This window comes from Helianthus annuus, chromosome 14 (assembly GCF_002127325.2).
Source record: "Helianthus annuus cultivar XRQ/B chromosome 14, HanXRQr2.0-SUNRISE, whole genome shotgun sequence".
NCBI lineage: Eukaryota > Viridiplantae > Streptophyta > Magnoliopsida > Asterales > Asteraceae > Helianthus > Helianthus annuus.
Genome location: NC_035446.2, coordinates 7,585,274 through 7,601,645, shown reverse-complemented (window position 1 = coordinate 7,601,645; position 16,372 = coordinate 7,585,274). Strand labels below are relative to the sequence as shown.

The window sequence follows — 16,372 nt, the reverse complement described above, 5'->3', positions numbered from 1 at the left end:
AAAACATCACTCTGGTCGTTGCAGCCTGAGAGTTTGTGAATCATGTGGGAAGACTGGTCATACGAAGGATTTCTGTTGGGCTAATGCTGGCCGGGGAGGCCAAGGAGGAAATGGGAATAGGAACAACCGTGGTGGTGCTGGGAACCGCCCACAAGGAAACCAGGGAGGTGATGGAAACCGTGTTAATAATGCTAACCAAGCAGGCGCCATGAATCGGAACCAGGGAAACCACCAAGCTGGAAACAATGGTGGAAACGGGCAGAGGCCCGGATGTTTCAATTGTGGAGATCAAGGGCATTTCAAGAGGAATTGCCCAGAATTAAACCAGGCACGCGGAAGAGTGTTTAACATGGAAGCCAGGGAAGCGCGCCAGGATCCCAACGTTGTCACTGGTACGTTCCCTGTAAACCAACGCTATGCATCCGTTTTGTTTGATACTGGTGCCGATTATAGCTTCGTATCGCTAGAATTTAGAAACATGCTTGGTTTAGCCGCTAGTAAGTTAGATATTCCATACTCGATCGAATTAGCGAATGGGAAGTTAGTAGAAGCTAACGAGGTGATTCGAGGTTGCGTAATCGAGCTGGGAGAGCGTGAGTTTGCTCTCGATCTACTACCAGTCCAGTTGGGAAGCTTCGACGTGGTAGTAGGGATGGATTGGTTATCGAGTAACAAGGCAGAGATAGTTTGTCACGAGAAGATTATTCGTATCCCGACCGACGATGGTGAGACCATTGTTGTTCATGGGGAGAAGCGTGAGACGCCGTTAAGAATGATTAGCTGCCTGAAAGCAAGGAAGTGTTTGAAGAAAGGATGTGTTGCTTTTCTAGCACACATTGTGGATAAGAAGGCTACTGAGCTGAAGATCGAAGACATCCCTGTCGTGAGAGAATACCCAGAAGTCTTTCCAGAAGACTTGCCTGGCTTGCCACCTCAAAGGCAAGTGGAGTTTCGCATCGACTTAGTTCCAGGCGCTGCGCCTGTGGCTAAGGCACCTTACAGACTTGCTCCGTCTGAGATGCAAGAACTGTCGACACAACTTCAAGAGTTGTTAGACAAGGGTTTTATCCGACCAAGCTTCTCGCCTTGGGGAGCTCCAGTTTTGTTTGTGAAGAAGAAGGACGGTAGTTTCCGTATGTGCATTGACTACAGAGAGTTGAACAAGCTGACGATCAAGAATAGGTATCCCCTGCCAAGAATCGATGATCTGTTCGACCAGCTTCAAGGTTCAAGCTTCTATTCAAAGATCGATCTTCGATCTGGATACCATCAGCTACGGATACAGGAGGAGAGTATCCCGAAGACAGCCTTCAGAACTCGATATGGACACTACGAGTTTCTCGTTATGCCGTTTGGTTTGACAAACGCACCTGCAGTGTTCATGGATTTGATGAACCGAGTTTGTAAGCCACACTTGGATAAGTTCGTGATTGTATTCATCGACGACATTTTGATTTATTCGAAGACAAAGGCTGAGCACGAGCAGCATCTTAGAGCCATTCTGGAGCTGCTAAAGAAAGAACAGTTGTACGCCAAGTTCTCTAAGTGTGAGTTTTGGCTACGTGAGGTGCAATTCCTTGGGCACGTGGTGAATGGAGATGGAATCCACGTGGATCCCACCAAGATTGAGGCGATCAAAGACTGGGAAACGCCAAAAACGCCAACCGAGATTCGGCAATTCTTGGGTTTGGCTGGCTATTATCGAAGGTTCATCGAGAACTTTTCAAAGATCGCTCAACCGTTGACACTCCTCACGCAAAAGGATAAGAAGTTTGATTGGGGAATCAAACAGGATGAAGCCTTTCAGATATTGAAGGATAAGCTTTGTAACGCGCCAATCTTAGCTCTACCGGAAGGTACCGACGATTTTGTGGTATACTGCGACGCATCGCGTCAAGGATTGGGTTGTGTGTTGATGCAACGCCAAAAGGTTATCGCCTACGCATCACGCCAACTGAAGGTGCATGAAAAGAACTATACCACTCATGATTTGGAGCTAGGCGCAGTGGTTTTTGCTTTGAAGATCTGGAGACACTACCTTTACGGTACGAAGTGTACAATCTTTACAGATCACAAGAGCCTCCAGCATATATTCAACCAGAAGGAGTTGAACATGAGGCAAAGACGATGGGTCGAGTTGTTGAACGATTACGACTGCGAGATCAAGTATCATCCAGGGAAGGCGAATGTGGTCGCTGATGCCCTAAGTCGTAAAGAGAGGATCAAGCCCATAAGGGTTAGGGCTATGGAAATGATAATTCAAACCGACCTTTCCTCGCGCGTTCGTGCAGCACAGAAGGAAGCTCTCAAGGAGGGAAACCTTGAGGAAGAATATCTCCGTGGGATGGAGAAGATATTGGTGCCAAACAGGGAAGGAACGTTGTGTTTTGAGAAAAGGATTTGGGTTCCTCTGTTTGGTGGTTTAAGAGAAATTATCTTTGATGAAGCTCACAAGTCGCGGTACTCTATCCACCCTGGAGCGGATAAGATGTACCAGGATCTTAAGGATTATTACTGGTGGCCTAGGATGAAAGGCGATGTTGCTATTTACGTGAGCAAATGTTTAACTTGCGCCAAAGTTAAGGCGGAATACCAGAAACCTTCGGGACTTCTGCAGCAACCAAAAATTCCCCAGTGGAAGTGGGAAGAAATCTCCATGGATTTTATTACGAAGTTGCCAAGGACGCCAAGAGGCCATGACACTATCTGGGTGATAGTGGATCGCTTAACGAAGTCAGCACACTTCTTGCCTATCCGCGAGAAGGATCATACAAGCAAATTGGCCGAAATCTATATGAGAGAGATTGTTACACGCCATGGAGTACCTCTCTCGATTATTTCTGATAGAGATGGGAGGTTCGTATCGAGGATATGGCAATCCTTCCAGGAAGCTTTTGGCTCAAAGCTGAATATGAGCACAGCTTTCCACCCGCAGACCGACGGCCAAAGTGAGCGGACAATTCAGACGTTGGAGGACATGCTGAGAGCATGTGTGATGGATTTAGGCGGTAGCTGGGATAAGCATTTACCCCTGGTTGAATTTTCATACAACAACAGCTACCACACCAGTATTGGTGCCGCGCCATTCGAAGCGTTATATGGGCGCAAGTGCAGGTCGCCGCTCTGTTGGTCTGACGCAGGTGATAGACAATTGGTAGGTCCCGATGTAGTTCAGGAAACTACAGATAAGATTGCGCAAATCCGCGATCGCATTAGCGCGGCTCGTGACCGTCAGAAGACCTACGCAGATCTGAAAAGGAAACCTCAGGAGTTTGAGGTTGGGGATATGGTTTTGTTGAAGGTATCACCCTGGAAGGGTGTGGCACGATTTGGGAAACGTGGGAAGTTGAATCCGCGCTACATTGGTCCTTTCAAGGTTTTGGAAAGAATCGGGACCGTAGCATACAAGTTGGATCTACCTGCCGAACTAAATAATGTTCACGATACATTTCATGTATCCAATCTAAAGAGAAGTCCAACTCAAGTTAACGTTGCCATTCCTACCGACGAAATTCATATTGATGACACGCTCCACTTCGTTGAAGAACCTGTCGAGGTCACGGATTGGAAGGTTAACAAGACCCGCCGAAGCAGTGTCAAGCTCGTCAAAGTTCGCTGGAATGCTAGACATGGTCCTGAATTCACCTGGGAGCGTGAAGACCGAATGAAGGAGAAATACCCCCACTTATTTCCTGAGAACCCTGCTTCTACAAGCAGAATTTAAAATTTCGGGACGAAATTTATTTAACGGGGGAGAATGTGACAACCCTCACAAAACCAGGTATCCGTACGACTTAATTAACTATTAATTGTTGCCTAATTACTGTGCTTAACTGAGATTTCTGATAAACTGCTACTTGATTGTTGATACTTGTACATATCTGCATCATACTTTGATTTTTCCGTCACTACATTACTTATTTACTGAACTTTAGTGACAAACATGATGCACAAAAGCACAGTAGCATTTGAACGGATAACCTATTGAACATGCTGATATAGCCAGCATCAGGCAAACACTGCCTCTAAAGGCCTGAATGAGCCAGAAATATTTTACTACACCCGTAGTGTGTGTAGGGATACAAGGGTTGTATAGTTGCGTCTCTAGGAATAAGATACAGAGATTGGATGTGCCTAAAACGTACTCTAGGCACGAAACACAGCACTTTTATCAACACACTAGCTTCTAGCTAATTAATAAAGTGCCAAAATATGAGGAATTATTCCTGACACTTTGTAGAATAAATTGTGTCGCTAAAAATATTATTTACGACGCTTAAAGGATTACTTAAGCACTTTAACGGATTACTATCCGACCGAACAACCGGACTATACCCAGAACATAAAAATATTGCCAGAAATATTATTAGTCTTTTTCTGAGCCAGTTAGGGACCCTGATTACCCTAACACCCGCTTTATAACGCGTCACGCAACTAACGGGGTTAATCTCTAAACTTAACCTACTTTACATAACTGAACTCTAACTGAACGATCGAGACCCAACCGGATACCCCACCCCCCTAATGGGATCGGCCAACAAGAAAGGACAAGGGGAGTACAACTTTTTGATATTTTAATTGATGTTGTGGATATCTAGACGACAAGAAACCGTTGGACGATGGCACAATCTTTGTCTATAAAACCAACCCTAAGCACAAGAGTTAACCCATCCATTTTCACCAACACTTTACTCTCTCTCTCTTGCTCCCTCTCTTCTCGGCCGAACACCCACACTCCAACCATCCATCATATTTTCGGTTCTTGTCTTGCCATTCCAAGCTCATACAAGTGTCGGGGATCACGTACGAGGAAGCTTGAAGCAAGCGGAAGTTGAAGGACCACGTTCATTTGCTTTTATCCACGCCATTTTCGCCAAAGATCTTCCCTAGCCCCGAGCTAGAGGTATAACATTTAAAACTTGTTCTTGATCGTATCTAAAGTGGTTAAAAGGATTTTTAACGGTTAAAAGTCGGTAACCCATCTTTTGAATCTATAAAGTCTACTAAAACTCGAATATTGTTGGTTAAAGGAATATAACGCGTGTAAAAGTCGTAGTATTTGAATATGTTGGTTGTAGAGACCCGATCTACGATGTGGTGGCTCTTATCATCGTTTAACCCGACTTTGTTAAGATCATGTATCCTAACATAAGCTTGTTTCTAGCGGTACAAGGGTTAAAAGGTGAAACTCCACCACACGGGAAACATGAACTTGTGTAAAAGTGTTTTGACATGAAAAATAGTATTTTAAACGAGCCGATCTACGTATGTACAAGTGGTATATTCGTAGAACCGGGTGTCGAGAAAATCATGTTTTATATAAGTTGGATAACATGCTAACAAAGATGATTTTTATAAACTACAAGTGTATAAACACTTGTGAAACGAAAGATCCGACAAAATAACAATTTTTATAAAAATTGTCGGGAAGTTGTAAAGAGTGATTTGTTCCAAAAACGGGGTTTTTGCAAGACTAAACTATATTATACATAGATCCACTAAATATAACGAGATCTACACAATAGTTTTAGAAAAATTACAAGTTCATGTAATAATGCGATTTTACATACTAGTCTACAAGTTTGAAGTGTTGAAACTTGTTTAATGTGTTGGAAATTGATTGGTTGATTTAAAAGAAGTGTTGAAATGATTTGTAAAAGAAAATGATACGCTTGAAAGCGTGGCCACCTCCAGTTACAGGGGAAACTCTGGCGAAATTTTCTAAAATATAACACTTAGAATTAATTACAAGTGTTAGAGTTATTTTTGAAATGTTTACAAAATATATTTCGCCATGACTTTATCACAAATATTCGGAGGTGGGATTTTCACAAAAACTAAACGTGATAAATATATATTCGATAAATATGATTTTTCACCACACTGTTTATTATTATTTTGTGAAAATATATAAATATTATTTTTAGAGTAAAAATAATATTTACTAACTTTGTCGAACCCAAAATAATACCAACGCTTATACGACAAACATATAAGTTACAATGGTAATTACTATTACCACTTAATCGCCAAAACGTAACTTACGCCTTATCCGGAAATATTCATAAATGCGTATGTTGTCAACATATTATTTTGGAAAGTATTATGTAAAGAGAAAATATATTATTTTTGAGAAAAATAATTATATTTTGGAATGAGAAATAAAATATATTAAGTGAGACTTAATATTATAAACGCGCATGTATTAATTCCCCCATCCTTGGGAAGGAAATTAAATTACCAAGTATATACGCGGAACGGTTGTCTAACTGTTTCCCAAAAATATAAACGATAAAGCTAAGGCACGGCCATCCGTCTAATAGAATTAGCACATGTAGGTCGTTGCGCAGCAGTTGGATATTTGGATTACTTGGTATTGTGACGCACTCACTGTGAGTTCATGTCCCCCCTTTTCTCTTAACTGTTTTCAGTTTTATAAACTGCGGGGGTGAAATACATGTTACTATGATTATGAATATGTTTATACATGGTATGGTTAGCGTAAGGAGGTTTACTACTTAGATCATGTGAGTGGGTAGGCACAACTTGAGGCCATTAATCCTCGTAGTAGGACCGAGGGACAGGAGCGGTAGATCTATCTGGGTGTAGCGAGCCCAGCCCCAGGTCCAGCATAACGGACCTCGGGGTGACTTAGTGCCCGACGCATAAATCCGCTAGGTTTGAGTCATCCCTACTTGCACTTCACACATATCAATGGCCTTGCAAACCATTGGTGATCTCTTTTTCCTTATTTGCTACATACCAGGTTTTTGATAAAGATAAAGGTTTGTTTACGCACTTTCGCATGAACTCGCTCAACATTATTGTTGATTTTTCAACTTACATGTATTTCAGGAAATTAGCGATCTGGCGCGGTATGGCTTGTTTTCCGCTGCATTAGGCCCGAGGTCATCCAGGGTTCGAGGCTTGTGACTCTTTCCTGGACAAGTCACAGTCCCTGAACCATGTTTACTTTAAGTTTGCATTTGTAATGTTTAGACAAGTTATGGTTGTTGGGTGTTAGCCCGTTAAGACAATGTTTAATATTTTTATTATCAATGGATGATCTTGCATATTTTTAATTCATATAGGTTGTTATGATTAAGCTATGGTATTAAGAAGTCACACCAAATTAACCACGCTTCCGCAAAGCCAGGGTGTGACAAAACCAACCACCCAAGAATGGAATCGTCCAGCGAAAACACTTGACAATCTCCTAGAAGTAACTTTTATTGCCACCAGACCTTTCTCCATCAATTAGGAATCTGATGTCGTCACTAAACACATTTATTGCTCCTTTTTTTCTCTTTTGTCCCTATTACTTTTTTGTCTTTTACACTTTTAACCTTTTTCATCTCTTACATAACTCTCATAGTTTTCATCTTTTATGTTTTAACTCTATAGTTTTCATCTTTTACATATTTGTCACAAATATTTTCTACTTTTAACCCTAACACTTTTCCTCTTTTAACTTTGGTCCCATGTACCTTACATTTTTTTTACAATTTTGTCGTTTTACGATTTGTTCTAGATTTTGCGAGTTAATACGCTGCAACACTTGCGTGTGGTTCAACGTTTTTACGTCTATTTTTTTTACGATTTAACGGCTTCCTGAAACTCGCGGATCCTAATCCGACTTAGTTAATGCTTTCTATGTTTTAATTTCTCGGTCTAATTTTTAATTTGCGAGTTAACACGCCGTAACATACATGTGTGATTCATATTATTACGTTTACTTTTTGTTCCGCTTAACATTCTCGCTGCAAAACGCAGGTCATCGATACTAGTTATACATAAATATGATTTAGGCATTAAGATGCACCCGTCCATTTGAGCCTATCTCCATTTTAAACCCATTATGAGTGATATTAAGGCGATCGGTTTTTTATGGTTCAAAAGTAGGTCGAAGTTTAAAGATATTTTTGGCACGATTTGTGTAAATTTGTAATTATGTAATGTCGTTTGTTGTTTTGAGCCCCTCGATTTGAGGTTTGGTCGTTTTTTAATGAAATTTACCTTTCAAAAAACGCCTATGAGGGCGGTGTGCCGGGAGTTTTGGAGCGTTTTAGCCCAATCCACACCCAGAAAAAAAATCAAAACATTGGTCTAGATCTATTGTTCGTTTGAATATTTAGTATGTACCAACTACCAAGTATCTCATTTCATCATATTTTGTATTTCCTTTTTATATTATAAACACTTCTAACTAAGAAAAACAAAAAAAAAAAGTTGAAACAAAATTCTCTTCCATCTATCTCACCGGCTGACAAAGCTCAGCCGTGTGCGGTGCGTCCCACACAGAGGACCGCCGCCTCATTTCCTCAAAATCCTCCACACATTGCTCAAACGACAAACCTGATACTCTTTTTCTAACCGCCGCCAACTTCTTCCCCGCGACTTTATCAAATAAAGTTTCCCAACCATGTTCCCATTCACCATGTCCATCACAAAGCCGAAGCGTCCCATTCGCGCTCTCGGTCCAACTCCACTGCCGATCCAACCCGTTTACAACAGCTTCAGCCCACCGAGTCGAAAACACAGACGTGCATGGACGACATTTCACCCCACTCAACGGCCCTTTACTCGCTATATCCGCCACAGGAACACCGAACCTTTTCGGAGGGAATTCGTACATCCGATCGGAGACAATGCAGAAGGGGATACGTTTGGTGAGATATGATACGTTACGTAGTTTGAGTTGGGCTTGAAATGCTGACTCCGAGTTAAGTTCATGGAACCCGGCTGAGTCGAGTTCAGGGAGCATGGAAAGGCGGGAGAGGGCCGCGACGGAGGTGTTGAAATCTCCGACGCCAAAACGGTCGTTGAGACCGTTGTAAGAGGATCCGGATGGGACTACGTAGTGACCCGGGATGAAAAGGTCTGGTCGGAGTGGGTTTGACCAGTAGCCGTCAACGCGGGTCCGGACTATCCAGTTGTAGGTGAAGTTGTTATGTTGTTGGTATGATTTAATCATGGTTAAACATCCTTCTACCAGATTGAAATACTGCAACAAACCCTGAATTGAAAAAATAAAAAAGGTCAACTGAATTTCAATAAAAAAGTTGGTATTCTTAATTGACTATTCTGCCCTTGTCTGGGTAAGCATGGTTTACGTTTTCTTGATAGTTTAGGCGGCTACACTTTTGAAGAAATCTTGGTTGGATTTTCGTGTCAACCATGTTAGCCGACATTTTAAGAAACCTTCAACTGAATTTCCGTGTGAATAAAGTTAGCCGACTTTTTAATAAAGTTTGGTATAGCCTCAAAGCAAACTGGAAATACAATGCATGCATACCTTTTTTATACTTTTTTTTAGTAGAGTTAATTGCTATTTTCTCGTCCCTTATGTTTGTTGAAAATAACACTTTACTCTAAAAAAAATTGTGTCAGTTCTTTCCTCAATATTTTGAAACGTCTCACTTTAGTCCAAAAAGATAATGTCTTGCGCCAGTTCCGTCCTCAACATTTTTAACGGGCGTTATCTTTTTGGACTGAAGTGGCATGTTTCAAAAATGTTGAGAACGTAACTGGCACAATTTTTTTTTTACTGAATTGTCATTTTTCACCGAACCATAGAAACAAAAATGACAGTTAACTCTTTCTAGTAACAAAGAGTAATCCGTTAATTATATCATATGTTAGATGCACGTATATTGTAAGTATACAATCGTATACCATGCCTTTGTAGTCCGAAGTGGAAGTCTGCCATCACGTCATGTATACACACGTATACTAACAAATCGTATACGTTATGCGTCGTAAACCATTAAATCAATAGATGATTAATTAGTAACGTAGAGAGTTTTGCTTAAAATACCTTACTTTTTCATGTAAAACATGTTGCATGTTGTATATATTTTTGTGTCAATTATCTAATTAGCCGGCTTTGTAAGAAGAGTTTAATTGATTTTCCTGTGAACCATGTTGTAGTAAGTTAACGTTATAATCATTAAACTATAAAATAATTTATTTTTACATTATTAAAAGCACCTATACTTATATACTATTTTTTTAATCTCACGGCCAACTAAGAAAGTATTTATTTGAACTAATAAAATTATATGTATTTCCCGTTGATATATATATGTGTGCGTACATGTGTATTTATAGATCCTTAGACATCTACAATGGAGTGTCTAATGTCGCCCATCGCTCGTGTATTTTTTCTTGAGTTTGTCGTCCATACACGAATTGATGATCTAGAAATTATACAAATAACCAATGTTTTAAAAACCGGTTTTTAAATCAAACCGGATTAGGCTACAAAATGGTTCAACCGGTTGAACCAGATTGTATCAAGCGGTTAAACCGGGTTAACTAGCTAACTCCAAAATTTCATAAATTACAACATCAACTCAAAAGTTAATCCAAAAATGCATGATTACATATTAAAATATGATCCAGAAGTAAATCCATAATAAAAAATAATCCAAAAGATAATCTAAAACCATTCAATTTTCCAACAATGCATGATTACATATTAAAATATGATACAGAAGTAAATCCATAATAAAAAATAATCCAAAAAAAATAATTGCTTAAGTACCGGATTTTACCGACGGTACAAATCTTATGCCGTTTCACTTATTTACTAGGGTGTTTCGTGCCGGATTTACATCTGGAAATTGTAATACCGGTATAACCGGCCGGTATTTACCGGTTTTTAAAACATTGCAAATAACATTGAATTCAAAATGGTTTATGTAAAAAGCGAGATTCGGCTAAAAGAAAGAATATATGGACAAATGCATCTGAAAGATTTGTACCTATAAATACCGTTATTTTAATATAATTTATAGACTATTATTACCTTATGCAAGTGATCTATCTTTTCTATCTCAAAGAATAAAACACACGTAAAACTCTCAAACAAAATCTAAAACCGTTATATCATGTCATTCGATTCCTTTATGACAAAAAGTTATTTATGGGATAAATTCCCCCAATTTTGGTGAATTACATTTAAAAAATAATATCTTAACATTGTTGGAAACTTATTATCCATCATTATCATACGTAGGACCAAACCACATGTCAAAAATTGTAAAACAAGGTTTCCAAGGTCGAGTACTCTCCGAGTAGTCGTCACAAGGTAGGCTGCCAAGGCGACTTTCTCTAACTCTGTCTAATTACTCGGAATTGATCAAACGCGGTCAACCTCGACCAAAATCGGATCTAGTAGGTCAATTTGGGCCGAGTTTGACTTATAAAAAAATAAAACATAATTTATATGACTATCATATTAAATAATGAATATCATTTTTACGTATTTTGTTATAAATATTAGTAAATTTATGCTATTAGACTTGTATTTAATTTCCGAAAACTAATTTCTTTATAATTTAACATGTCCGAGTACTTCTCGAGTACTCTCCACCTATGCCGAGTACTCTCAACTCCCCAATCGACCGACTAGTGAGCGTCTAATAACTTTTGCAACCATGATAATAAGTTTGAGAACCATTCAATTTCAAGTATAGAAAATACCTTATTGTGTATGATTATTATATAATATGAAACTAGACACATGTGTATCATATTTACATATCTTTCAAAAAAAAAAATGTATCATATTTACATAGTATTTTTTTATTCACTATAGATTTTGAGTGATAAATATATAAAAACAGAGAGAAATCGTATCGCATTTTTCTTAATATGGTCGAGAAAGTAATACTCTCTTATATTTAGTTTTATTTTGTTGGGAAAAGATCAAATAGGAAGTTAATTTTTGCTAGGAAGGATAGGAAGCCATAAGATTATGACATGTGGCAAATTTTAAAATAAAGAGAAAGAGTATTTTAGTCAATCCAACTTCTTCTTCTTCCTTTTTCAAAACTCAGTAAATTCAAAAACCCACCATTTTCAAAACCCACCATCTTCAACTATTTCTTCACTTTGTATCTCAATAATCACTACATTATAGTGCGATTTTCATCACCAATCAATAACTCAGAACCCGATCAACGTGTTCTTCAGCTTTTTTTTGAAGAAAACCCAGTTTAATTTCATAAAAAATCTCGTTTTTTTCCGGTGATTTTGGAGATAATCACTCGATTCGTTAGATTCGAGCATTGATAAGTGTTTCTATCATTCAAATTTCGTCAATTGATGAAGAAATCGGCTTCGATCTATGTAAGAAAATCTTTAATTTCATTTTCACGATCTGGGTTTTTGATTTAGTCATTGCGTTTTACGATCTTTGCGGGGATCCGGGGGCGGCAGCCCCCGGTAGCGGGGTCCTAGGGGCGGCAGCCCCTGGCGGGGTCCAAGGGGCAGAGCCCCTGGCTGGGTAAAACACTTTTTTATGTGTTTTCAGTCCATTGCGTTTTAGAAAACAGACATTTTAAGTGTTTTCTGGCCATTGCGTTTTACAAATAAGACATTTCTTTGTGTTTTTGGTGCATTGCGTTTTAGGTGACAGACAGTTTTATGTGTTTTCTGGCCATTGCGTTTTACAAATAAGACATTTCTATGTGTTTTTGGTGCATTGCATTTAAAAATAAGTCATTTCTTTGTGTTTTTGGTGCATTGCGTTTTATGTGACAGACAGTTTTATGTGTTTTCTCCCATTGCGTTTTACAAATAAGACATTTCTATGTGTTTTTTGTGCATTGCGTTTTACAAATAAGTCATTTCTTTGTGTTTTTGGTGCATTGCGTTTTAGAAAAATGTCATTTTTTAGGTTTTTTTTTTTCATTGCGTTTTACGTAACTGGTGGTTTTTCTATTGCGTTTTACGCAACTGGGTTTTAAATTTTTTTTTTTAAAAAAAAATATAGCAATAGTATACTCGTTTTAAAGATAAAAAACGCTTGTTTTTTGGTGCAATTTTTATAAAAAAATAATGTCGTATGAAAGAGTTATTAACGTTTAAAAAATAGAGGGGAATTGGAGGAGAGAGAAACTCTTGGCTTGGATTGACTAGAATGCCCTTGAACAAACTCACGCGCCTCTTTTTTTCCTTTTTAATTTCCCTGATTTAATCTTAGCACTTGATTAACTTAATGGATGGTCAAGATCACTTCCCATCCTTCCTAACCAAATAAACTTACTATTGTATCTCCACCCTTATTTTGTTTATCTGTATTTTATTTTACTTAAAATGTCAAATATTTAAGTCTATCTTTTAAATAGTTTTTTTATTAAAAAAAATTGTGTCGTTAGTCTTTGAACTTATCTATAAAATTATTATATTTTATTATGATTGAAATGGGAAACACATAATCCCCACAAAGTGCCATTTCTTTTCGGGAGTTATGGATCTCACCCAATTGATCCAATTGATAGCAACAATTAACCAAGATTAGAATGTGACACTTTTTCAATCCATTAAATTATTAATTCTTATCTGCCAACACATATAATTTTCACATCTATTTCTATGATGTGATTATTCGAAGGTTTTCAATGGTTGGCACCATAGTTAACCAACACCATCTTTTTCAACCAACAACCTTTTCTTTATTCTTTTTACAACATTTTCTTTTTCTTTATATGAACAGTATAATATAATATTTATTACAAATTTCATATGAACAGTGTTATTATATAATCAACACCGTTACGATTCTTTTATATAAACAGTGATATGATTCTCTATTTATAATTGATTCTATGATAATATCTACGTAACTCACTCTTCACTAATATTCATGACTTAAAAGTACACATTTTGGAGAGAAAAAAAAAAACTTAATCTATATTTTATACATAAAAATTATAGGTTATTGTATTGTATGAGTTTTTGTATAACATAAAATATTATACAAATACATTGAGTCATTTAATCCTACGAGAACCATACAGAGAATATGAACACTTATATTTACTTAATGTTTTAATTAACTGTAATATAATATCTCATACGATTAACAACCATTATGTAGAAATTTATTTTTATAATTCTCTTAAAATTTTATTTAAAATTGGTTTTATATGGTCCTACATATATACATGATATTACGTACGTATAGATATTAATTAGCTCTATTCATGTTTTGGCACGTGGCAAATTTTTTTATATTTCAATTTTAATATCTTATTATACTTTAAAAAATAAGAAATTTAATTTAATCTATTGAATTTTCAATTTAATTTATTTTTTCTAATAAGTCAAGTTTTTTAACAATTATTATAGCTAATATTAGGGGGTTCGGGGCGTCTTCGGTAAAGCAAATCGGGGAGGAGGGATGCCGAGCGGTAAGACACCGCCAACACCTCGGGGACCAAGAGAGAAGGAGGGAAGCCGGTGGCGGCTCACCGAAGAGAGAGGGAGGAGAGAGAGAGGGAGTGACCAATCACAGCTTTTCTTTTTTTTTTTTTTTTTAAAAAAAAAAAACCCAATTCACCTAAGAGGGGAGTGGCGCCATCAAATTGAGCTGTTAGGGGAGTTTAAGAGGAGAGTTGACGTGGCACACGGGGATTGGTTTGGCGTAAGAGAGGGGACTCACCTATTAGGTGAGCACCCCCTTCACCCTTATTTCTTTAACGAATCAAACAAATGCCGATCGAATTATCAGGTAGGAATCCCACATAAAATGTGACACGAAAAGTAGCTTCAAAAGGTGCCTTAATTCCTTTCAAAAAGAACCGCAAAAAAAGTAACAACAAAATTACCTGAATACCCTTCGGCGAGTTACTGGCGGTCAAAACCCTCGCCGCCGTCTCACTCTCCGGCAACTCCACCGGCGTAAATATCCTCACGGCAGCTATTCTTGGCGCCGATTTCAACACCGAAAACTTATACGAATTATTATCCAACGGACTATTAACAAACAAATCCGCATTCGGATACTCTTCCAAAACCTTCTCAACAATCGACGGTCCAGTAACCTCAAACCGCCGTGCTCCACCTACCAAACACACCGCAATTCTTGACCGTTTCAGCTCCGTAACCGTCACATTCGGATCGTTCGCGTTAACTAAACGCTTCGGATTATCGAAAAAAAGCTTCAGTGATTTCAAATTGTTTAAATAGCGAAAGGGATTGTTTTCAGCGAACACACCGCCGCCAGTTGAGGCGATGAAGAAAAACAGTAAAAGAGAGATTGGCATAACGAATAAGAGGAGAAACCGCCATTTGAGATCGGAGAAACGTTTCGTGAGGTGTGATGAGGTTAGGGTTTGTAGAGGTTTCATTGAAGATTATGAAGATGAAGATGAAGATGAATAAAGTTGGAATGGAGTTAGAGATGAAGATTATTTATGGGAAGAAAAGAATAAAAAGATAAAAGAATGATTTGAGAGAATGAAGATTAGGAGAACACGACGTTGTCGTGTGGGGGTGTGTAGGTTGGGGAGGAGAAGTGTAATGCAAAATTCTATTTATAAGTTTCTTTTTCTTTTTTTAAATATTAGATGTTTTTTTTTTTTTTTTTTTGTTGAATATTAAATGATAGTTAAAAGGAGTTTAATTTTTTAAATATTAGATGTTTTTTTTAAATATTAAATGATAGTTAAAAGGAGTTTAATTGAGAATTACTCTAGTCTTAATGATTTATTAATTATTCATAATTAAAAATTTATATTTACAAATTAACGTACCAAAGAAAAAGGTAGATGGAAATCAAGCTACTAAAAACGAGTGTTTAGCAATGGAAACTTATTTTAATAAGAAAACTTAAAAATATTATATTATATATATAGAGGTCGGTTAATATACAATAGGGCTTATCATACATTACGTACGCGATAACCCAGCCGCCAGATCTTCATCTCCCATGCGATTTAATACCTCCATGCGAACTGTACGAGTTGTGCGAATTCAATCTTCCACATGCGATTTTCTCCATCTACACACCCCATGCCATTTTTCACATTACCCCATGCTAGCCATTTTTTCACATGCGATACTCAATCTTCCACATGCAATTCTACACACCCCATACCATTTTTTTCACATGTGATATTCAAATCTTCCACATGCGATTTTGTCCATCTACACACCCCATGCCATTTTTCACACTACCACATGCTAACCATTTTTTTACATGCGATATGTATTGAATTCGCACCAGATCCGCACCTAATCGAACGGCTGGGATGATCGCGTACGTATCGTACGATAAGCGCATTTGTATTTTACTCTTTACCTATATATATATATATATATATATATATATATATATATATATATATATATAGGTAAAGGATCCTGTAAAAAGTGGCTAAAGTGTAAGAAGTGTAAGAAATAATCTGGTGTTGACATGTGTCCATCAATTATATTAATGAATAAGGGTAATAATGTAATTTACTCCTAATAGTAGTTAAAGTCAATTAAAGGAAATTAGATCATGTGTTAACTATTTTAGGAGAAATTTTAGGAAACATATTATTTCTTACGATTCTTTCTCCCTCATCCCCACCAAAAC

The 16,372-nt window shown here is 37.6% G+C and overlaps 1 protein-coding gene across 1 annotated transcript; it reads right to left on the bottom strand.

Annotated features, from left to right (window-relative positions):
• Positions 1 to 8,115: 8,115 nt before the first annotated feature.
• On the bottom strand, positions 8,116 to 15,283 carry LOC110908017. Its single transcript, XM_022152916.2, has 2 exons — positions 14,619 to 15,283; positions 8,116 to 9,016 (listed from the first exon to the last, which is right to left on the bottom strand). The coding sequence occupies exons 1-2, from the start codon at positions 15,138 to 15,140 to the stop codon at positions 8,252 to 8,254; spliced, it is 1,287 nt and encodes a 428-aa protein (XP_022008608.1). The 5' UTR covers positions 15,141 to 15,283; the 3' UTR covers positions 8,116 to 8,251.
• Positions 15,284 to 16,372: the final 1,089 nt, after the last annotated feature.